We start from the raw sequence: 25417 nt of genomic DNA on the forward strand, positions 1-25417 counted from the left end.
GTCTGCGACACTCACTACAATTGTCCTCCACTGAACAAAGGTATGCCGCCTGTTTAGTCTTGTTACCAAATTTGGACTGCATTTAGCCTACTTTTTAATTTTGGGCCTACAAACTGTGTCTGCGAAACTCATTACAATTGTCCTCCACTGAACAAAGCTGTGCCGCCTGTTTAGTCCTGTTACCAAATTTGGACTGCATTTATCCTACTTTTTAATTTTGGGCCTACAAACTGTGACTGCGACACTCATTACAGTTGTCCTCCACTGAACAAAGCAATGCCGCCTGTTTAGTGCTGTTACCAAATTTGGACTGGATTTACCCTACTTTTTAATGTTGGGCCTACAAACTATGTCTTCGACACTCATTACAATTGTCCTCCACTGAACAAAGGTATGCCGCCTGTCTAGTCCTGTTACCAAATTTGGACTGCATTTAGCATACTTTTTAATTTTGGGTCTACAAACTTTGTCTGCGACACTCATTACAGTTGTTCTCCACTGAACAAAGCTATGCCGCATGTGTAGTCCTGTTACCAAATTTGGACTGCATTTAGCCTACTTTTTAATTTTGGGCCTACAAACTGTGTCTGCGACACTCATTACAATTGTCCTTCATTGAACAAAGCTATGCCGCCTGTTTAGTCCTGTTACCAATTTTGAACTGCACTTAGCCTACTTTTTTATTTGGGCCTACTAACTGTGTCTGCGCCACTCATTAGAGTTGTCCTCCACTGAACAAAGCAATGCCGCCAGTTTGGTCCTGTTACCAAATTTGGACTGCATTTAGCCTACTTTTTAATTTTGGGCCTACAAACTGTGTCTGCGAAAGTCATTACAATTGTCCTCCACTGAACAAAGCTATGCCGCCTGTGTAGTCCTGTACCAAATTTGGACTGCATTTAGCCTACTTTTTAATTTTGGGCCTACAAACTGTGTCTGCGACACTCATTACAGTTGTCCTCCACTGAACAAAGCAATGCCGCCTGTATAGTCCTGTTACCAATTTTGAACTGCATTTAGCCTACTTTTTTATTTGGGCCTACTAACTGTGTCTGCGACACTCATTACAGTTGTCCTCCACTGAACAAAGCTATGCTGCCTGTTTAGTGCTGTTACCAAGTTTGAACTGCATTTAGCCTACCTTTTTATTTGGGCCTACAAACTGTGTCTGCGCCACTCATTACATTTGTCCACTGAACAGAGCAATGCCGCCTGTTTAGTCCTGTTACCAAATTTGGACTGCATTTATCCTACTTTTTAATTTTGGGCCTACAAACTGTGTCTGCGACACTCATTACAGTTGTCCTCCACTGAACAAAGCAATGCCGCCTGTTTAGTGCTGTTACCAAATTTGGACTGGATTTACCCTACTTTTTAATGTTGGGCCTACAAACTGTGTCTTCGACACTCATTACAATTGTCCTCCACTGAACAAAGGTATGCCGCCTGTCTAGTCCTGTTACCAAATTTGGACTGCATTTAGCATACTTTTTAATTTTGGGTCTACAAACTGTGTCTGCGACACTCATTACAGTTGTTCTCCACTGAACAAAGCTATGCCGCATGTGTAGTCCTGTTACCAAATTTGGACTACATTTAGCCTACTTTTTAATTTTGGGCCTACAAACTGTGTCTGCGACACTCATTACAATTGTCCTTCATTGAACAAAGCTATGCCGCCTGTTTAGTCCTGTTACCAATTTTGAACTGCACTTAGCCTACTTTTTTATTTGGGCCTACTAACTGTGTCTGCGCCACTCATTAGAGTTGTCCTCCACTGAACAAAGCAATGCCGCCAGTTTGGTCCTGTTACCAAATTTGGACTGCATTTAGCCTACTTTTCATTTTGGGCCTACAAACTGTGTCTGCGAAAGTCATTACAATTGTCCTCCACTGAACAAAGCTATGCCGCCTGTGTAGTCCTGTACCAAATTTGGACTGCATTTAGCCTACTTTTTAATTTTGGACCTACAAACTGTGTCTGCGACACTCATTACAGTTGTCCTCCACTGAACAAAGCAATGCCGCCTGTATAGTCCTGTTACCAATTTTGAACTGCATTTAGCCTACTTTTTTATTTGGGCCTACTAACTGTGTCTGCGACACTCATTACAGTTGTCCTCCACTGAACAAAGCTATGCTGCCTGTTTAGTGCTGTTACCAAGTTTGAACTGCATTTAGCCTACCTTTTTATTTGGGCCTACAAACTGTGTCTGCGCCACTCATTACATTTGTCCACTGAACAAAGCTATGCTGCCGGTTTAGTCCTGTTACCAAATTTGGACTGCATTTACCCTACTTTTTAATTTTGGGCCTACAAACTGTGTCTGCGACACTCATTACAATTGTCTTCCACTGAACAAAGCTATGCCGCCTGTTTAGTCCTGTTACCAGATTTGGACTGCATTTAGCATACTTTTTAATTTTGGGCCTACAAACTGTGTCTGCGACACTCATTACAGTTGTCCTCCACTGGACAAAGCTATGCCGCATGTGTAGTCCTGTTACCAAATTTAGACTGCATTTAGCCTACTTTTTAGTTTTGGGCCTACAAACTGTGTCTGCGACACTCACTACAATTGTCCTCCACTGAACAAAGGTATGCCGCCTGTTTAGTCTTGTTACCAAATTTGGACTGCATTTAGCCTACTTTTTAATTTTGGGCCTACAAACTGTGTCTGCGAAACTCATTACAATTGTCCTCCACTGAACAAAGCTGTGCCGCCTGTTTAGTCCTGTTACCAAATTTGGACTGCATTTATCCTACTTTTTAATTTTGGGCCTACAAACTGTGACTGCGACACTCATTACAGTTGTCCTCCACTGAACAAAGCAATGCCGCCTGTTTAGTGCTGTTACCAAATTTGGACTGGATTTACCCTACTTTTTAATGTTGGGCCTACAAACTGTGTCTTCGACACTCATTACAATTGTCCTCCACTGAACAAAGGTATGCCGCCTGTCTAGTCCTGTTACCAAATTTGGACTGCATTTAGCATACTTTTTAATTTTGGGTCTACAAACTGTGTCTGCGACACTCATTACAGTTGTTCTCCACTGAACAAAGCTATGCCGCATGTGTAGTCCTGTTACCAAATTTGGACTGCATTTAGCCTACTTTTTAATTTTGGGCCTACAAACTGTGTCTGCGACACTCATTACAATTGTCCTTCATTGAACAAAGCTATGCCGCCTGTTTAGTCCTGTTACCAATTTTGAACTGCACTTAGCCTACTTTTTTATTTGGGCCTACTAACTGTGTCTGCGCCACTCATTAGAGTTGTCCTCCACTGAACAAAGCAATGCCGCCAGTTTGGTCCTGTTACCAGATTTGGACTGCATTTAGCCTACTTTTCATTTTGGGCCTACAAACTGTGTCTGCGAAAGTCATTACAATTGTCCTCCACTGAACAAAGCTATGCCGCCTGTGTAGTCCTGTACCAAATTTGGACTGCATTTAGCCTACTTTTTAATTTTGGACCTACAAACTGTGTCTGCGACACTCATTACAGTTGTCCTCCACTGAACAAAGCAATGCCGCCTGTATAGTCCTGTTACCAATTTTGAACTGCATTTAGCCTACTTTTTTATTTGGGCCTACTAACTGTGTCTGCGACACTCATTACAGTTGTCCTCCACTGAACAAAGCTATGCTGCCTGTTTAGTGCTGTTACCAAGTTTGAACTGCATTTAGCCTACCTTTTTATTTGGGCCTACAAACTGTGTCTGCGCCACTCATTACATTTGTCCACTGAACAAAGCTATGCTGCCTGTTTAGTCCTGTTACCAAATTTGGACTGCATTTACCCTACTTTTTAATTTTGGGCCTACAAACTGTGTCTGCGACACTCATTACAATTGTCCTCCACTGAACAAAGCTATGCCGCCTGTTTAGTCCTGTTACCAGATTTGGACTGCATTTAGCATACTTTTTAATTTTGGGCCTACAAACTGTGTCTGCGACACTCATTACAGTTGTCCTCCACTGGACAAAGCTATGCCGCATGTGTAGTCCTGTTACCAAATTTAGACTGCATTTAGCCTACTTTTTAGTTTTGGGCCTACAAACTGTGTCTGCGACACTCACTACAATTGTCCTCCACTGAACAAAGGTATGCCGCCTGTTTAGTCTTGTTACCAAATTTGGACTGCATTTAGCCTACTTTTTAATTTTGGGCCTACAAACTGTGTCTGCGAAACTCATTACAATTGTCCTCCACTGAACAAAGCTGTGCCGCCTGTTTAGTCCTGTTACCAAATTTGGACTGCATTTATCCTACTTTTTAATTTTGGGCCTACAAACTGTGACTGCGACACTCATTACAGTTGTCCTCCACTGAACAAAGCAATGCCGCCTGTTTAGTGCTGTTACCAAATTTGGACTGGATTTACCCTACTTTTTAATGTTGGGCCTACAAACTGTGTCTTCGACACTCATTACAATTGTCCTCCACTGAACAAAGGTATGCCGCCTGTCTAGTCCTGTTACCAAATTTGGACTGCATTTAGCATACTTTTTAATTTTGGGTCTACAAACTGTGTCTGCGACACTCATTACAGTTGTTCTCCACTGAACAAAGCTATGCCGCATGTGTAGTCCTGTTACCAAATTTGGACTGCATTTAGCCTACTTTTTAATTTTGGGCCTACAAACTGTGTCTGCGACACTCATTACAATTGTCCTTCATTGAACAAAGCTATGCCGCCTGTTTAGTCCTGTTACCAATTTTGAACTGCACTTAGCCTACTTTTTTATTTGGGCCTACTAACTGTGTCTGCGCCACTCATTAGAGTTGTCCTCCACTGAACAAAGCAATGCCGTCAGTTTGGTCCTGTTACCAAATTTGGACTGCATTTAGCCTACTTTTTAATTTTGGGCCTACAAACTGTGTCTGCGAAAGTCATTACAATTGTCCTCCACTGAACAAAGCTATGCCGCCTGTGTAGTCCTGTACCAAATTTGGACTGCATTTAGCCTACTTTTTAATTTTGGGCCTACAAACTGTGTCTGCGACACTCATTACAGTTGTCCTCCACTGAACAAAGCAATGCCGCCTGTATAGTCCTGTTACCAATTTTGAACTGCATTTAGCCTACTTTTTTATTTGGGCCTACTAACTGTGTCTGCGACACTCATTACAGTTGTCCTCCACTGAACAAAGCTATGCTGCCTGTTTAGTGCTGTTACCAAGTTTGAACTGCATTTAGCCTACCTTTTTATTTGGGCCTACAAACTGTGTCTGCGCCACTCATTACATTTGTCCACTGAACAGAGCAATGCCGCCTGTTTAGTCCTGTTACCAAATTTGGACTGCATTTAGCCTACTTTTTAATTTTGGGCCTACAAACTGTGTCTGCGCCACTCATTACAGTTGTCCTCCACTGAACAAAGCAATGCCGCCTGTTTAGTCCTGTTACCAATTTTGAACTGCATTTAGCCTACTTTTTAATTTTGGGCCTACAAACTGTGTCTGCCACTCATTACAGTTGTCCTCCACTGAATAAAGCTATGCCGCCTGTTTAGTCCTGTTACCAATTTTGAACTGCCACCAATTTTGAACTGCATTTAGCCTACTTTATTATTTGGGCCTATATCTGTGTTTCCTCCTCATCCTGCCCATTGCCCAGCCACTGCTAGATGAGTCTGCTGGTACATTGACCCAGACCACTACATTCCCCTTGCACTCTACACAGCCTGAATCTGACCCTGCTGAAAGTCAGGTTCCCCTTCCCGCATACTATACCACCTTACACGGGGACAAAGAGGAAGGTGCAGATGAAAGTGCAGGTTCCTTCATCAGGTGGGGGGGCATACTCGTTAGCGACGTCACTGGCACAGGGCCCCTCATAGTACGCAAGAGTGTCTCTGGCAGTGGGAGGCGCCACCCGCCGTCAAACACCGCCGTACTATGAGGGGCCCTGTGCCAGTGCCAAGTGCCAACGAGTGGGCCCCCCTGCTTGCTCAGGATCACAGCACTTGCAAAGTTGAAATACTTACCTCTCCCTGCTCCACCGCCGTGACGTATTCCCCGGTTCCTGGGCCTATGAAAATCTTGAGCTAGCCTTACCCCCCCACAACTTTAGCCAAATGACGCCCAGTTTTCAATGCCTAACTATTATTATTATAAAGTAAATTAAGATTGACAAGCTTAAGAAATAAGAATTTATATTTTTGGCATTAAAATGGGCACTGTAGGTGTTTTCCTGTCCTCCACTCACTGCTGACTTTGATTCCCCATTGACTTGCATTTGGTTTCGGGTTTCGGTCGGCCCCCGACTTTTCGAAATAATCAGCGAAACCCGACTCGATCCGAAAAAAGTAAAAGTCGCTCAACTCTAAAGTACAGCAGTCAGATTTTTTGTAGTTCATGATGAGGTTTTCGCACATGTGAGGAGGAATTTTGGTCCACTCGTCTTTGCAGATCATCTCTAAATCATTAAGATTTTGAGGCTGTCCCTTGGCAACTCGGAGCTTCAACTCCCACCATAAGTTGTATATGGGATTGAGGTCTGGAGACTGGCTAGGCCACTCCATGACCTTAATGTGCTTCTTTTCAAGCCACTCCTTTGTTGCCTTGTCTGTATGTTTTGGGTCATTGTCTTGCTGGAAGACCCAGCCACAACCCATTTTTAATGTCCTGGCGAAGGGAAGGAGGTTGTCACTCCAGGATTTTCGACAGTCTTTTATAAAGGTGACTATGTAAGACTATGTCTAATGCAGGTAACGAGTTGATTAGGAGCGTCTAACTGGTCTGTAGGAGCAAGAACTCTTAATGGTTGGTAGGGGATCAAATACTTATTTCTCACTGCAAAACGCAAATAAATTTATACAATGTGATTTTGTGGAATTTATTTTTGATATTCTATCTCTCAATGTTAAAATTAACCTTCCCCTAAAATTATAGACTTTTCATGTCTTTGCCAGTGGGCAAACTTACAACATCAGCAAGGGATCAAATACTTATTTCCCCCACTGTCATCATCGCCTGTATGTAGCAGAGCCGATCATGTTATGGCAGCTTCTAGTGTCCCATGGAGACTATTGAAGCATGCCAAAAGTTAAATAAAAAGTTTAAAAAAAATAACAAAAATATAAAAGTTCAAATCACCCCCCTTTTGCCACATTCAAAATAAAACAATAAAATAAAATCAAACATTCACATATTTGTTATCGCTGCGTTCAGAATCGCCCGATCTATGAAAAAAGGAGTAACCTGATCGCTAAACGGCGTAGCGAGAAAAAAAGTCAAAACACCAGAGTTACTTTTTTTGGTCAGCACGACATTACATTAAAATACAATAACGGGCGATCAAAAGATCGTATCTGCACCAAAATGGTATCAATTAAAACATCAGCACGGCATGCAAAAAATAAGCTCTCACCCAACCCGAGATCGCGAAAAATAGAGATGCTACGGATATCGGAAAAAGGCGCAATTTATTATTTTTTAACAAAGTCTGTTTTTTTTTCACCACTTAGATAAAAAAGAACCTAGACATGTTTGGTGTCTATGAACTCGGAATGACCTGGAGAATCATAATGGCAGGGTACATGGTAAAAAAGCAAAACAAAAAATAACTCTGGGATTGCACCTTTTTGCAATTTCACCGCACTTGGAATTTTTTTCCTGTTTTCCAGTACACAATATGTTAAAACAAATGGTGTCGTTACAACTCGCCCTGCAAAACACAAGCCCTCATATGGCCAAATTGACCTTAAAGTTATGGCTCTGGGAAGAAGGGGTACAAAAAACGAAAATACCTCTGGTCATGAAGGGGTTAAAAATAGTGATGAGCGAATATACTCGCTACTCGAGATTTCTCAAGCATGCTCAGGTGACCTACGAGTATTTTTAGTGCTCGGAGATTTAGTTTTCTTCGCCGCAGCTGGATGATTTACAGCTACTAGCCAGCTTGATTACATGTGGGGATTCCCTAGCAACCAGGCAACCCCCACATGTACTTATGCTGGCTAACAGATGTAAATCATTCAGCTGCGGCGATGAAAACTAAATCTCCGAGCACTAAAAACTACTCAGAGGACACCCGAGCATGCTCGGGAAATCTTGAGCAACGAGTATATTCGCTAATCACTAGTTAAAAAGCAAAACCATTTATTCCACCCTGCAGCAACTATTGCCTCCTTTCTTCAGTTGAACATAAAAAATTTGGTGAAAGGTTCTCGTTCATCGTCATCACAAATGGTTATTCCTTACTGTACTAGCTGTGATACAATGAAACTTTCTGTCACATGATGTTGTGATGGTTTATCATTAAACAAGTTCAAGGAGGGCCTGGAAAAAATATATTAATATATTTAATTTGTAAAGCGCTGCAGAATATGTTGGCGCTATATAAATAAAATTATTATTATAATTATTATTATTACCGGTTATGGGTACTAGATTCTGGAGATGGGACTTAAAAAGGTTTTCCACTACTTTTACATTGATGCCCTATCATTGTCTGATCGGCAGGGGTCTGGCACTCGGCACCGCAGCTGAATCAGCTGTTATTGGTGCAAGCGGTGGCCGCCGGCCAAAACTGGTTACTTGTGGAGCTTGGCCGTCTACTTGTAATGGTTGCTGCGGGGAGCTATACATCTACCTCCTATTCAATTTAATTGGAGTCGGATGTACAGTAGCAAGCCCCGGAAACTACAAGTAATCCTGACAATAGGGCATCAATGTAAAAGTAGTGGCCAACTTCTTTAACTTAGAGAACTAATCTTATTGACGTATGTGAAGCCATTTTCCAAAATGGCGGGCGCATGCAAAGTGTGCCCGCTGAATCTGCCGGCCAGCAGATTCGTTACAGGTACATTTTGATCGCTGTGATAGGTTCTATCACAATGATCAAAATAAAAAAAAAATTATAAATAAACCCCCATAGGTAGAGACAAAAATAAAATAAAGAAAAAATTTTTTTCTTTGCCCCACTAGGGTTAGGGTTAGGGCTAGGGTTAGGGCTAGGGTTAGGGCTAGGGTTAGGGTTAGGGCTAGGGTTAGGGTTAGGGTTAGTTCACACTGCATCTAAGCAGTCCGTTAGACGGACTACGTTACACCACGGCATAAATGCAGTGTAACGTAGTCCGTTACGGCCGCCATTGACAGCAATGTCGGACGCATCACTAGCGCACGCCCACAATGGGCGTACGCTAGGGATGTGCCATCACTGAGTGACGGACCCGGAGACGCGGGCTGAAGCGTTTCCAGGTCCGTCACTGCTAGCGCAGATAGAGCTAGCAGATGCTCTATCTGCGCAAGCGCGATGCAAACGTCGGCACTTGCGCTAGCAGCAGCCCATTAGCGTATGTGCTGAACGGGCTGCTGCTAGCACAATGTGAACCTGGCCTTAGTGTTAGGGTTTGGGTTACGACTAGAATTAGGGTTGGAACTAGGGTTAGGGTTGGAATTAGGCTTTGTGCACACGGTGCGGATTTGGCTGCGGATCTGCAGCAGATTTGGCTGCGGATCCACAGCGGATTGGCCGCTGCGGATTCGTAGCAGTTTTCCATCAGGTTTACAGTATCATGTAAACCTATGGAAAACCAAATCCGCTGTGCCCATGGTGCGGAAAATACCGCGCGGAAATGCTGTGTTGTATTTTCCGCAGCATGTCAATTCTTTGTGCGGATTCCGCAGCGTTTTACACCTGTTCCTCAATAGGAATCCACAGGTGAAATCCGCACAAAAAACACTGGAAATCCACGGTAAATCCGCAGGTAAAATGCAGTGCCTTTTACCTGCGGATTTTTCAAAAATGGTGCGGAAAAATCTCACACGAATCCGCATCGTGGGCACATAGCCTTAGGGTTAGGGTTGGAATTAGGGCTAGGGTTGGAAATAGGGTTAAGATTAGGCTGTGGTTAGGGTTATGGTTAGGGGTGTGTTGGGGTTAGGGTTGGGATTAGGGTTAGAATTAGGGTTAGGGTTGGGACTAGGGTTAGGGGTGTGTTGGGGTTAGGGTTGTGGTTAGGGGTGTGTTGGGGTTAGGGTTGTGGTTAGGGGTGTGTTGGGGTTAGGGTTGTGATTAGGGTTATAGCTACAGTTGGGATTAGGGTTAGGGGTGTGTTGGGGTTAGTGTTGGAGTTAGAATTGAGGGGTTTCCACTGTTACGGCACATCAGGGGTCTCCAAACGCAACATGGCACCACCATTGATTCCAGTCAATCTTGCATTCAAAAAGTCAAATGGTGCTCCCTCCCTTCCGAGCCCCGGCGTGCGCCCAAACAGTGGTTTACCCCCACATATGGGGTACCAGCATACTCATGACAAACTGGACAACAATTATTGGGGTCCAATTTCTCCTGTTACCCTTGTGAAAATATAAAATTGCTTGCTAAAACATAATTTTTGAGGAAAGAAAAATGATTTTTTATTTTCACGGCTCTGCGTTGTAAACTTCTGTGAAGCACTTGGGGGTTCAAAGTGCTCACCACATAACTAGATAAGTTCCTTGGGGGGTCTAGTTTCCAAAATGTGGTCACTTGTGGGGGGTTTCTACTGTTTAGGCACATCAGGGGCTCTGCAAATGCAACATGACGCCCGCAGACCATTACATCAAGTCTGCATTTCAAAAGTCACTACTTTCCTTCCGAGCCCCGACTTGTGCCCAAACAGTGGTTTACCCCCACATATTGGGTATCAGTGTACTCAGGACAAACTCGGCAACAACTATTGGGGTCCAATTTCTCCTGTTACCCTTGTGAAAATAAAAAATTGCTTGCTAAAACATCATTTTTGAGGAAAGAAACATGATTTTTTATTTTCATGGCTCTGCGATGTAAACTTCTGTGAAGCACTTGGGGGTTCAAAGTGCTCACCACATATCTAGATAAGTTCCTTGGGGGGTCTAGTTTCCAAAATAAAGTCACATGTGGGAAAGCTCCAATGTTTAGGCACACAGGGGCTCTCCCAACGCGACATGGTGTCAGCTAACGATTGGAGCTAATTTTTAATTCAAAAAGTAAAATGGCGCTCCTTCCCTACTGAGCCCTACCGTGTGCTCAAACAGTGGTTTACCCCCACATATGAGGTATCAGTGTACTCAGGAAAAATTGCCCAATACATTTTAAGATCCATTTTATCCTGCTGCCCATGTAGAAATGAACAAATTGAGGCTAAAAGAAATTTTTTGTGAAAAAAAGTACTTTTTCATTTTTACAGATCAATTTGTGAAGCACCTGGGGGTTCAAAGTGCTCACTATGCATCTAGATAAGTTCCTTGGGGGGTCTAGTTTCCAAAATGGGGTCACATGTGAGGGAGCTCCAATGTTTAGGCACACAGGGGCTCTCCAAACGCGACATGGTGGCCGCTAATGATTGGAGCTAGTTTTTCATTCAAAAGTCAAATGGCGCTCCTTCCCTTCCGAGCCTTGCCGTGTGCACAAACAGTGGTTTGTGACCACATATGAGGTATCGATGTACTCATGAGAAATTGCCCAACACATTTTAGGATCCATTTTATCCTGTTGCCCATGTGAAAATGAAAAAATTGAGGCTAAAAGAAATTTTTTGTGAAAAAAAAGTACTTTTTCATTTTTACGGATCAATTTGTGAAGCACCTGGGGGTTCAACGTGCTCACTATGCATCTAGATAAGTTCCTTGGGGGGTCTAGTTTCCAAAGTGGGGTCACATGTGTGGGAGCTCCAATGTTTAGGCACACAGGGGCTCTCCAAACGCGACATGGTGGCCGCTAATGATTGGAGCTAATTTTTCATTCAAAAGTCAAATGGTGCTCCTTCCCTTCCGAGCCTTGCCGTGTGCACAAACAGTGGTTTGTGACCACATATGAGGTATTGATGTACTCATGAGAAATTGCCCAACACATTTTAGGATCCATTTTATCCTGTTACCCAGGTGAAAATGAAAAAATTGAGGCTAAAAGATTTTTTTTGTGAAAAAAAAGTACTTTTTCATTTTTACGGATCAATTTGTGAAGCACCTGGGGGTTCAACATGCTCACTATGCATCTAGATAAGCTCCTTGGGGGGTCTAGTTTCCAAAATGGGGTCACTTGTGGGGGAGCTCCAATGTTTAGGCACACAGCGGCTCTCCAAACGCGACATGGTGTCCGCTAAAGATTGGAGACAATTTTTCATTGAAAAAATCAAATGGTGCTCCTTCCCTTCCAAGCCCTGTCGTGCGCCCAAACAGTGGTTCCCCCCACATATAGGGTATCGGTGTACTCAGGACAAATTGTACAATAACTTTTGGTGTCCAGTTTCTCTTTTTACTCTTGGAAAAATAAAAAAATTGTTGCTAAAACATCATTTTTGTGACTAAAAAGTTAAATGTTCATTTTTTCCTTCCACGTTGCTTCTGCTGCTGTGAAGCACCTGAAGGGTTAATAAACTTCTTGAATGTGGTTTTGAGTACCTTGAGGGGTGCAATTTTTATAATGGTGCCACTTTTGGGTATTTTCAGCCATATAGACCTCTCAAACTGACTTCAAATGTGAGGTGGTCCCTAAAAAAATTGTTTTGTAAATTTTGCTGTAATAATGAGAAATCGCTGGCCAAATTTTAACCCTTATAACTTCCTAGCAAAAAAGAAATTTTGTTCCAAAATTGTGCTGATGTAAAGTAGACATGTGGGTAATGTTATTTATTAACTATTTTATGTCACATAACTCTCGTTTAACAGAATAAAAATTCAAAATTTGAAAATTGCGAAATGTTCAAAATTTAAGCCAAATTTCCATTTTTTTCACAAATAAACGCAAAAATTATCGACCTAAATTTACCACTAACATGAAGCCCAGTATGTCACGAAAAAACAATCTCAGAACCGCTAGGATTCGTTGAAGCGTTCCTGAGTTATTACCTCATAAAGGGACACTGGTCAGAATTACAAAAAACGGCCAGGTCTTTAAGGTCAAAATAGGCTGGGTCATGAAGGGGTTCAGGGGTTAAATTTTTGGTCCCAACATGATATGTAATAGCATCATAGGAGAAATGGATTAGTGCAAAGTGTTTCTTATTTTTGCTTCCTTTTATTTAGTAGCTCAATCATTTCTATATTCTACATTTGATTTCCCCACAGATTAAACCTGCGGGATCTATTTGTAGATCGGCCAAGGATGAGTGTGACCTTACCGATATGTGTGATGGGAAGTCTCCGGTGTGTCCAAAGGATAGTTTTAAAGTAAATGGCTTCCCATGTCTGAACGGAAATGGGGCCTGTTACATGGGAAAATGTCCGCTAATGATAAGCCAATGTATTGACACCTGGGGTCCGGGTGAGTAAAGTAGGAGGAATCCTTGAGTTCAGTTATAGTCTGTCAATATCTTAGATGAGGACACAACTACTAGGACATCCCTGGAGTGAGCCGATGAAACGAGTAGTAACAAAAACTTAATTAATGAGCTGGATAAGATGTCATGACAGCAGGATGTAGAATAACATCATTTATTTAGTATAATATTATTGATGTTGGCAGATTTAGTTACTTTTTTTAGCTTTTTTTTATTCAGGAGCCATCACTGGATCTGATGACTGTTTTTCATGGAATACAGCTGGCAGCAAAATGGGATTCTGCAGCAAAGAAGGGGAAAAGTACATCCCATGTGGGAAGGAGTGAGTATGGTATCACATTGGTGGCAGGAAAACTAGGCCTATTCAGTTTGGTTTGGAAATAAAGTAAAATTGAGATAACAGAATGAAAAAAATGATGAAAAACTAAACACCAGCAAGCAATGCAATATTCCACATTGTCATAATTCAGTAATGACCTCCTAGCACTTTGTTTGATTCTCTGGAGATAAACTCCTATGGCTGGGACAGGTTAAAAAATGATCTGTCAGCAATTTTTCTGCTATGAAATGAAAGTTAATTTTACCCTGAGGCTGGTTTCACATTTGCAGTTGTGTCCACAGCGTTTCTTCCGCAATTATCCGCATGCTTTGTGTATTTCTATATTTAACATTAGGGACACATGTGTCTGCAATCGGTTGCGTTTTGCCGCGTTTGACGACGCATGCGTCGTTTTGTCGTCTGCGGTTTGGCGCGGTAAACGCAACATGTAGTAATTTTAGAGGCGTCATTTTTCCGCCTAGAAACGTATGCGGTTGTTAGCGGAAGGAATGCGGCAAAAAAACACATTACGGTCTATGTGAACGCATGCGGCCGCAAGCACATGCGTTTACTTGCGTTTGTGAACGCATGCGTTGCACCACAGGAAAACATGTCTAGACACTGATTAGCCACCCCCCCACATACAAGGTGATAAAGGGAGGGAGTGGACATTTGCAGGTCACTACCCAGCAGACAGAGAAGCTTTCCAGACACAGCAGAGCAGACACAGGAAGGAATCTACACTCTGAACAATGTAAGTATATCCTAGCCAATGTCTATATTTTCTATTTTCTGTCTCTATATGTCCTAATTTCTGCCATTTATTTCTTTCTGCATGCATCAGAATGTCATCTTCTGAGGAGGAGCAACGTCCTGGGCCTTCACAAGCCGAACATATCAGTGAAGTGAGTACTCAACTCCTCAGATTGGTAAGTATTCACTGTCACATCTACACATATGACAATTTTTTATTTACTTTTTTTAAGAGCACTTTTTCCACTGCGGCAGAGGCTAAGCAGGAGCAGCGGGTTCACGGTCGGGTGGCAAGGCGGCAGCGTGTACGTATACGTGGCTGACTGTTTATTGTATCCTCACTTTACTATTCTTGAATCTTCATTTCTTTACTTTCCTCTTTCTTTACATTTTTCTTCTGGACTCCTTTTTTTTCTTGACTTTCAATATTCATGCCATTTCTCTGCCTCTGTTTTCTTTCTTTACTTTATGTAATGTCTCCAACATTAATGTCTTTATTTATTTTTTAGGTTCCAGAACGGGATGAGGACCTCATTGAAAATGACCTCCTTATCTCCCTGGTCCATGACCGAGTCCCGTTGTGGGACACCCGGGTCTCGCAGCACTCGGACAATGTAACGATCCGGCGGCTATGGAATGGGTAGCCAAAGCGATGTGGGATGGCTGGGACAACGCCCCGATTCGGGTCCGAAATGCATTTTGTAAGTATTGCAATGCAGTGAAGCAGCACAGACCTTGGCCATGCTCGCTAAAACTGTGTGTGATGAGAGAAACTCTCAGGAGTTTCTCATCACACACAGTTGTGTGAAGACGGCCAAAAGTCCATTGACTAACCATTATTGTTTGTTGTTTTTCAAAAGTGCTCAAAGTCAAAACACATTGGCGTTCGATGAAGGACCACTTCAACAAGGACCTTCGTAAAGAGAGCCGTGTTCCTAGTGGTTCTGGAGCAAGGATCCGAAAATATAAATACCACCTCATTCTGGCATTTTTGAGATCGGGCATTGCACATAGAACGTAAGTATTTTTCGGTTGTGTTGTATTGCCATAATCTGTATGTTTCTATTCCACAGGAGTTGGCGTTTTCTAAATGTTTGGTATTATTTTTTTTTCTTTTTTCACAGCACATGGAGCAGCACTCTTGACCCTGGTTCTGGACAGTCCTTCATCAGACAGCCACGGACCCGTCTCAGCCATCCAGCAGCGCTCCTGCAAGTGGGCCTGCCACACTAACTGGAGACCAGGAAGCTGGTCCATCAGGTGTTCCCCTTTCTCAGTCCTCTGCCACTGCCCCTTTTTTTTGGGCTATTCCCAGCAGCGGCAGAGGGCCTCGGACAGGTCACTCATGCCCGAATTTTTGCACTTGAGCTCGGTTTTTCACGATGGACTCAAGGCGATGGGTGACCGCCTGGATACTGCCATTAGCCATATGAATACACGTATCCAGGAGGTCACCAAATGCCTTGATCAAGTAAAAGCCGACCTCCAGAGGCCAGCACATCATTTTTTTAATCAAATTGAACAGGGCATGTCGGAACACCTTAATCCTGATCTCCAGCTTAGTGTCATGCTGGCTTGCAATGCTGCTTATGTGCAGGCTATGCAGCAGAGTCGGTATTTTTAGCAGACAGTGGCGGCATATCCACGTGTGCCTACACTGTCACGCTTTACCTCAATGCCAACCTCTACTGCATACCACTGCACGGCCACCTCCATTCCAAGCACTGCTGGACACTACTACAGCACCACCACCATGCCGAGTGCTGTTGGACAGCCCACCACCACCATGACAACTGCTGCTCCTGTTTGGACCTCCTCCACTGCCACCACCATGCAGCAGCAGCAGCAACAGCAGCAGCCGGACCCTGGCATGGCCTTCCCCACCACCACAACCATGCAGCAGCAGCACATGGACCCTAGAATGGCCTTCCCTACCACCACAACCATGCAGCAGCAGCGGCACACGGACCCTGGAATAGCCTTCCCCACCACCACAACCATGCAGCAGCGGCACACAGACACAGGCATGGCCTTCCCCAGCACCACAACCATGCAGCAGCGGCACACAGACACAGGCATGGCCTTCCCCACCACTACAACCATGCAGCGGCACACGGACCCTGACAAGTCGCCCACGATGGCCAGGTCGCTAGGAATGAGCCCAACGAGGCTCCCCGTACCGCAGCGCCGATCCCAAAAAGGGAAAGGCAAAAAGAAACAGAAGACTATTGCTATCCCTCCCCCCTCACCTCCCAATGTGTCTGTAATGTCTGATTTGTCTCACCCTTCCATTGTGTCTCTGCCCTCTCACTCGTCGAGCCCCATCCCCGAACTGCCAGACCCCAGTAATTTAATTGCCCCTTCTCCTGCCACCCCTGTGTCGTCCACAGTGAGTCAAGCTACATACCCCCCATTTCCGTCACTCTACCCCAAGCAGAGCGCAGTTAATTTTTTTTTTGGTGTAAAAAAAAATAATAATGTTTTTTTGCCTCCAAAAATGTTTGGTTAATTGTGTATTTCGCTGCCGGCAACACACACCGTGCGCCAAATAAAACACTGCACCACACACTTTATTTTTTTGCCACCTCATAGCTCCAGTAGTTAGCAAGTACAACACTGCAGCTTTGTGTGTGTTTGGTATAGAGATATGAGGTGGATACACTTGTGGATATACTTGTCTTTTCTCCATAATCTCTTCCTTCTGCTTACTCTGTGACTGTGACTGTTGCAGACTGAAGAGAAAATTGCAGAAATACAAAGCAGAACCTTACTCAACAGGTCATGTGTCCAAAAACTCATTAGTTAGGACACCTGACCTGGTGAGTAGAGAACTGCCTTGTATAACCTCCATTTTCTCTTCTGTATACGTAATCTATTTCACACAAAGTGAAGGGACGATGGAGGTCATTCAAGGCATATCTATGCTCACCTGAGCATGTGTCAGAAATAATAAATTCATGAGGCTGTTATATGTGCATCATGAATTCATTATTTCTGACACCTGACTTGATGAGTATAGATCTGTTTTGTAATAAACAGCCATCGTCTCTCCAGTCTGCGTCCAATAGATACTGCAGAACAGAATCAGGACGCAATGACGTCAACAACCTTACCACTAACAACCTAAGTGGTTTGTAGAGGAAATACATAGGAGACACGGTCAAGATAACAAAACACGTAGTTTATTAACAACAAATATTAGTAACATTTAAAACATAGCTGGCACAGACGCAAACCCAACAGGACATTTTACACAATATTGTCCTGCCATGCCACACGTCCAATATCAGAATAAAAAAAGGCAGCAAATTGGTCTCGCATGTGGCCAACTTCAGCAGTTGACCGCAGCAGGTGATTCTGGTAATCTGGCAATGGGTTTGCAACTGGTTCATCCAGTTCAATGCTGGGTCGCTCCTTAGCCATTATGTAATTGTGGAGAACCACACAGGCTTTTACCACCTCATCGAATGTCTCCATTTTTAGATTAATGGCTGTTGCAAGAATGCGCCATTTTGAGACAAGAATCCCAAAGGTACACTCCACTGTTCTTCGGGCCCTGGTCAGTCTGTAGTTAAAGATCCTTTTAGTGTGGTTCAAGTCCCGACTGGAATATGGCTTCTGTAGGTCTTCACACATCTGAAAGGCCTCATCCCAAACCATAACAAATTACATCGGTGGGCCTTCAGTGTAGGGGAGAGGTCGTGGCCGTGGAAAATTAAAATTTTTGCCATACACACAATGGCCTATATCCGAGTTCTTGTAAGTCTGGGAATCGTTGCCACGGCCAAAAGCTCCAATGTCCACGGCAATTAAGTGACAGTCCGCATCTGCTATTGCCATGCGCACAACAGAAAAATATTTTTTGTAGTTGAAGTACTCCGATCCGGTTCAGGCTGGTTTGATAATGCGTATGTGCTTTCCATCCACCGCACCCAAATAGTTGGGGAAATCACACACACTCCAGAATTTCTCTGCAATTCTCATCCACATGTCCTCGGTGGGTAGGGTGTTATGATCTGGTGGCCTAGGAGCAGCATGAGACGTACTCTGGAGAAGGTGGTACCTGTACTGACTAAAGACATGGAGGATATATCTGCATCTCCAGAGATTCCAGCTTGGCTGAAAAAATCCTTACACAGACAAAGCTGGACAAGACAAAACATGGAAATGCACGGAACTATAAAGCCCACAGCATGTGGACTGCAAAAACAAAGCCAGAACTTATCTTTGTAGAAATGAACAGCAAAACAGGAGAGACCATGCAGGGATGTGAATCCTCCAAAAACAATGGACAACTGGCACTGACAAAGAATCAAGCCAGACTAAATAGCCCAGTCCAAATTGCAATAAGTGGACACACCTGATGAATGCTGCGATCCAAAGACAGCAGCACTACCACTCATAACCACCGGAGGGAGCCCAAGAGCAGAATTCACAACAGTACCCCCCCTTGAGGAGGGGTCACCGAACCCTCACCAGAGCCCCCAGGCTGATCAGGATGAGCCAAATGAAAGGCACGAACCAAATTGTCAGCATGAACATCGGAGGCAACAACCCAAGAATTATCCTCCTGGCCATAACCTGTTATGAAAGGCAATTCAGAATCACAATGGACATGGAGGTCAGAGCACATACAGTGAACTGACAATAACCCAAAATAATAAAACGAGCTCTGAGACGTGGGAACTCTGCAGACCGCAATCCCTAAGCCTATCAAACCACACTAAAGGTAGCCGTGGAGCGCTCCTGACCAGAACCTAGGCGCCTCGTCACAGCCTGAGAAACTAGCTAATCCTGAAGAAAGAAAAATAAGCCTACCTTGCCTCAGAGAAATTCCCCAAAGGAAAAGGCAGCCCCCCACATATAATGACTGTGAGTAAGATGAAAACACAAACATAGAGATGAAACAGATTTAGCAAAGTGAGGCCCGACTAGCTGAACAGAACGAGGATAGGGAAGATAACTTTGCGGTCAGCACAAAAACCTATAAAAAACCACGCAGAGGGGACAAAAGACCCTCCGCACCGACTAACGGTACGGAGGTGGTCCCTCTGCGTCTCAGAGCTTCCAGCAGGCGAGAAAAACCAATAAAGCAAGCTGGACAGAAAAATAGCAACAAAATAACATAAGCAAAACTTAGCTTTGCAGAGCAGCAGGCCACAGGAATGATCCAGGGAAAAAAACAAGTCCCACACTGAAACATTGACAGGAAGCATAGATAAAAGCATCAGGTGGAGTTAAGTAGAGAAGAAGCTAACGAGCTCACCAGATCACCTGAGGGAGGAAACTCAGAAGCTGCAGTACCACTTTCCTCCACAAACGGAAGATCCCAGAGAGAATCAGCCGAAGTACCACTTGTGACCACAGGAGTGAACTCTGCCACAGAATTCACAACAGTACCCCCCCCCTTGAGGAGGGGTCACCGAACCCTCACCAGAGCCCCCAGGCCGACCAGGATGAGCCACATGAAAGGCACGAACAAGATCGGGAGCATGGACATCAGAGGCAAAAACCCAGGAATTATCCTCCTGAGCATAACCCTTCCATTTAACCAGATACTGGAGTTTCCGTCTTGAAACACGAGAATCCAAAATCTTCTCCACAATATACTCCAATTCCCCCTCCACCAAAACCGGGGCAGGAGGCTCAACAGATGGAACCATAGGTGCCACGTATCTCCGCAACAATGACCTATGGAATACGTTATGTATGGAAAAAGAATCTGGAAGGGTCAGACGAAAAGACACAGGATTAAGAACCTCAGAAATCCTATACGGACCAATAAAACGAGGTTTAAACTTAGGAGAGGAAACCTTCATAGGAATATGACGAGAAGATAACCAAACCAGATCCCCAACACGAAGTCGGGGACCCACACGGCGTCTGCGATTAGCGAAAAGTTGAGCCTTCTCCTGGGACAAGGTCAAATTGTCCACTACCTGAGTCCAAATCTGCTGCAACCTGTCCACCACAGTATCCACACCAGGACAGTCCAAAGACTCAACCTGTCCAGAAGAGAAACGAGGATGGAACCCAGAATTGCAGAAAAACGGTGAAACCAAGGTAGCCGAGCTGGCCCGATTATTAAGGGCGAACTCAGCCAAAGGCAAAAAGTACACCCAGTTATCCTGATCAGCAGAAACAAAGCACCTCAGATATGTTTCCAAGGTCTGATTGGTTCGCTCGGTCTGGCCATTAGTCTGAGGATGGAAAGCCGAGGAAAAAGACAAGTCAATGCCCATCCTACCACAAAAGGCTCGCCAAAACCTCGAAACAAACTGGGAACCTCTGTCAGAAACAATATTCTCTGGAATGCCATGCAAACGAACCACATGCTGGAAGAACAAAGGCACCAAATCAGAGGAGGAAGGCAATTTAGATAAGGGTACCAGATGGACCATCTTAGAAAAGCGATCACAGACCACCCAAATGACTGACATCTTTTGAGAAACGGGAAGGTCAGAAATAAAATCCATAGAGATATGTGTCCAAGGCCTCTTCGGGACCGGCAAGGGCAAAAGCAACCCACTGGCACGAGAACAGCAGGGCTTAGCCCGAGCACAAATCCCACAGGACTGCACAAAAGCACGCACATCCCGCGACAGAGAGGGCCACCAAAAGGATCTAGCCACTAACTCTCTGGTACCAAAGATTCCAGGATGACCAGCCAACACCGAACAATGAAGTTCAGATATAACTCTATTCGTCCACCTATCAGGGACAAACAGTTTCTCCGCTGGGCAACGATCAGGTTTATTAGCCTGAAATTTTTGCAGCACCCGCCGCAAATCAGGGGAGATGGCAGACACAATTACTCCTTCCTTGAGGATACCCGCCGGCTCAGATAAACCCGGAGAGTCGGGTACAAAACTCCTAGACAGAGCATCCGCCTTCACATTTTTAGAGCCCGGAAGGTACGAAATCACAAAGTCAAAACGGGCAAAAAACAACGACCAACGAGCTTGTCTAAGATTCAAGCGCTTGGCAGACTCGAGATAAGTCAAGTTCTTATGATCAGTCAATACCACCACGCGATGCTTAGCTCCTTCAAGCCAATGACGCCACTCCTCGAATGCCCACTTCATGGCCAGCAACTCTCGGTTGCCCACATCATAATTACGCTCAGCAGGCGAAAACTTCCTGGAAAAGAAAGCGCATGGTTTCATCACTGAGCAACCAGAACCTCTCTGCGACAAAACAGCCCCTGCTCCAATCTCAGAAGCATCAACCTCGACCTGGAACGGAAGAGAAACATCTGGTTGACACAACACAGGGGCAGAAGAAAAACGATGCTTCAACTCTTGAAAGGCTTCCACAGCAGCAGAAGACCAATTGACCACATCAGCACCCTTCTTGGTCAAATCGGTCAATGGTTTAGCAATACTAGAAAAATTGCAGATGAAGCGACGATAAAAATTAGCAAAGCCCAGGAACTTTTGCAGACTTTTCAGAGATGTCGGCTGAGTCCAATCATGGATGGCTTGGACCTTAACAGGATCCATCTCGATAGTAGAAGGGGAAAAGATGAACCCCAAAAATGAAACCTTCTGCACACCAAAGAGACACTTTGATCCCTTCACAAACAAAGAATTAGCACGCAGGACCTGAAAAACCGTTCTGACCTGCTTCACATGAGACTCCCAATCATCCGAGAAGATCAAAATGTCATCCAAGTACACAATCAGGAATTTATCCAGGTGCTCTCGGAAGATGTCATGCATAAAGGACTGAAACACTGATGGAGCATTGGCAAGTCCATCAAATTCAGGGCAGCGCCTGAATCCACAAATGCCATGACAGAATATGATGACAAAGAGCAGATCAAGGTAACGGACAGAAGAAATTTTGACTGTACAGTACCAATGGTGGCAGACCTAGCGAACCGCTTAGTGCGCTTAGGACAATCAGAGATAGCATGAGTGGAATCACCACAGTAGAAACACAGACCATTCAGACGTCTATGTTCTTGCCGTTCAACTCTGGTCAAGGTCCTATCACACTGCATAGGCTCAGGTTTAAGCTCAGGTAATACCGCCAAATGGTGCACAGGTTTACGCTCACGCAAGCGTCGACCGATCTGAATGGCCAAAGACATAGACTCATTCAAACCAGCAGGCATAGGAAATCCCACCATGACATCCTTAACCCCTTACCGGCATCGGACGTACTATACCGTCCGATGCCGGTTCCCCTGCTTTGATATAGGGCTCCGCGGTGAGCCCGCACCAAAGCCGGGACATGTCAGCTGTTTTGAACAGCTGACATGTGCCCGTAATAGGCGCGGGCAGAATCGCGATCTACCCGCACCTATTAACTAGTTAAATGCCGCTGTCAAACGCAGACAGCGGCATTTAACTACCGCTTCCGGCCGGGCGGCCGGAAATGACGTCATCGCCGACCCCCGTCACATGATCGGGGGTCGGCGATGCTTGTGAATGGTAACCATAGAGGTCCTTGAGACCTCTATGGTTACTGATTGCCCGTCGCTGTGAGCGCCACCCTGTGGTCGGCGCTCACAGCACACGTGCAATTCTGCTACATAGCAGCGATCAGCAGATCGCTGCTATGTAGCAGAGCCGATCGTGCTATGCCTGCTTCTAGCCTCTCATGGAGGCTATTGAAGCATGGCAAAAGTTAAAAAAAAAAGTTTAAAAAAATGTGAAAAAAATAAAAAAAACATAAAAGTTTAAATTACCCCCCTTTCGCCCCAATCAAAATAAATCAATAAAAAAAATATCAAATCTACGCATATTTGGTATCGCCGCGCTCAGAATCGCCCGATCTATCAATTAAAAAAAAGTATTAACCTGATCGCTAAACAGCGTAGCGGGAAAAAAATTCGAAACGCCAGAATTACGTTTTTTTGGTCGCCGCGACATTGCATTAAAATGCAATAACGGGCGATCAAAAGAACGTATCTGCACCGAAATGCTATCATTAAAAACATCATCTCGGCACGCAAAAAATAAGCCCTCAACCGATCCCAGATGATGAAAAATGGAGACGCTACGAGTATCGAAAAATGGCGCAATTTTTTTTTTTTTTTTTTTTAGCAAAGTTTGGAATTTTTTTTCACCACTTAGATAAAAAATAACCTAGTCATGTTAGGTGTCTATGAACTCGTACTGACCTGGAGAATCATAATGGCAGGTCAGTTTTAGCATTTAGTGAACCTAGCAAAAAAGCCAAACAAAAAACCAATGTGGGATTGCACTTTTTTTGCAATTTCACCGCACTTGGAATTTTTTTCCCGTTTTCTAGTACACGACATGCTAAAACCAATGATGTCGTTCAAAAGTACAACTCGTCCCGCAAAAAATAAGCCCTCACATGGCCAAATTGACAGAAAAATAAAAAAGTTATGGCTCTGGGAAGGAGGGGAGCGAAAAACGAACACGGAGAAACAAAAAATCCCCCGGTCATGAAGGGGTTAAGGGCTTCAGAGAGACCCTTTCTGAATATTGCTGCCAGCGCAGATTCATTCCAATGAGTGAGCACTGACCACTTTCTAAATTTCTGACAATATACCTCTATCTCATCCTGAGCCTGACAAAGAGCCAGCAAATTTTTTTCTGCCTGATCCACTGAATTAGGCTCATCGTACAGCAACCCAAGCGCCAGGAAAAATGCATCGATATTACTCAATGCAGGATCTCCTGATGCAAGAGAAAACGCCCAGTCCTGAGGGTCGCTGCGCAAAAAAGAAATGACGATCCTAACCTGTTGAATTGGGTCACCAGAAGAGCGAGGTTTCAAAGCCAGAAATAGTTTACAATTATTTTTGAAACTCAGAAATTTAGTTCTATCTCCAAAAAACAAATCTGGAATAGGAATTGTCGGTTCAAGCAAAGAATTCTGGACCACAAAATCTTGAATATTTTGAACTCTTGCCGTGAGCTGATCCACACATGAAGACAGACCTTTAATGTCCATTGCTACACCTGTGTCCTGAACCACCCAAATGTCTAGGGGAAAAAAAAGACAAAACACAGTGCAAAGAAAAAAAAATGGTCTCAGAACTTCTTTTTTCCCTCTATTGAGAATCATTAGCACTTTTGGCTTCCTGTACTGTTATGAAAGGCAATTCAGAATCACAATGGACATGGAGGTCAGAGCACATACAGTGAACTGACAATAACCCAAAATAATAGAACGAGCTCTGAGACGTGGGAACTCTGCAGACCGCAATCCCTAAGCCTATCAAACCACACTAAAGGTAGCCGTGGAGCGCTCCTGACCAGAACTTAGGCGCCTCGTCACAGCCTGAGAAACTAGCTAATCCTGAAGATAGAAAAATAAGCCTACCTTGCCTCAGAGAAATTCCCCAAAGGAAAAGGCAGCCCCCCACATATAATGACTGTGAGTAAGATGAAAACACAAACATAGAGATGAAACAGATTTAGCAAAGTGAGGCCCGACTAGCTGAACAGAACGAGGATAGGGAAGATAACTTTGCGGTCAGCACAAAAACCTATCAAAAACCACGCAGAGGGGACAAAAGACCCTCCGCACCGACTAACGGTACGAAGGTGGTCCCTCTGCGTCTCAGAGCTTCCAGCAGGCGAGAAAAACCAATAAAGCAAGCTGGACAGAAAAATAGCAACAAAATAACATAAGCAAAACTTAGCTTTGCAGAGCAGCAGGCCACAGGAATGATCCAGGGAAAAAACAAGTCCCACACTGAAACATTGACAGGAAGCATAGAAAAAGCATCAGGTGGAGTTAAGTAGAGAAGAAGCTAACGAGCTCACCAGATCACCTGAGGGAGGAAACTCAGAAGCTGCAGTACCACTTTCCTCCACAAACGGAAGATCCCAGAGAGAATCAGCCGAAGTACCACTTGTGACCACAGGAGTGAACTCTGCCACAGAATTCACAACAATAACCCTTCCATTTGTCAAGATACTGAAGCTTCGAAAACCGAGAATCCAAAATCTTCTCAACCACATACTCCAACTCCCAATCAATCAACACCTGGGCAGGAGGATCAACACACACCGTGCGCCAAATAAAACACTGCACCACACACTTTATTTTTTTGCCACCTCATAGCTCCAGTAGTTAGCAAGTACAACACTGCAGCTTTG

The 25417-nt window shown here is 44.2% G+C and overlaps 1 protein-coding gene across 1 annotated transcript in view; it reads left to right on the forward strand.

Annotated features, from left to right (window-relative positions):
• The window catches only part of LOC138674618 (zinc metalloproteinase-disintegrin-like 4a), a 204455-nt gene extending 190871 nt beyond the window's left edge, over positions 1-13584 (forward strand). The window contains exons 15-16 of the mRNA XM_069762434.1: positions 13047-13242; positions 13478-13584. Of these exons, the coding sequence (XP_069618535.1) occupies positions 13047-13242; positions 13478-13584 (303 nt within the window). The remainder of the gene's footprint in view (positions 1-13046; positions 13243-13477) is intronic.
• The last annotated feature ends 11833 nt before the right edge of the window (positions 13585-25417 follow it).

The sequence above is a fragment of the Ranitomeya imitator genome, chromosome 4 (assembly GCF_032444005.1).
Source record: "Ranitomeya imitator isolate aRanImi1 chromosome 4, aRanImi1.pri, whole genome shotgun sequence".
NCBI classification, from domain to species: Eukaryota; Metazoa; Chordata; class Amphibia; order Anura; family Dendrobatidae; genus Ranitomeya; species Ranitomeya imitator.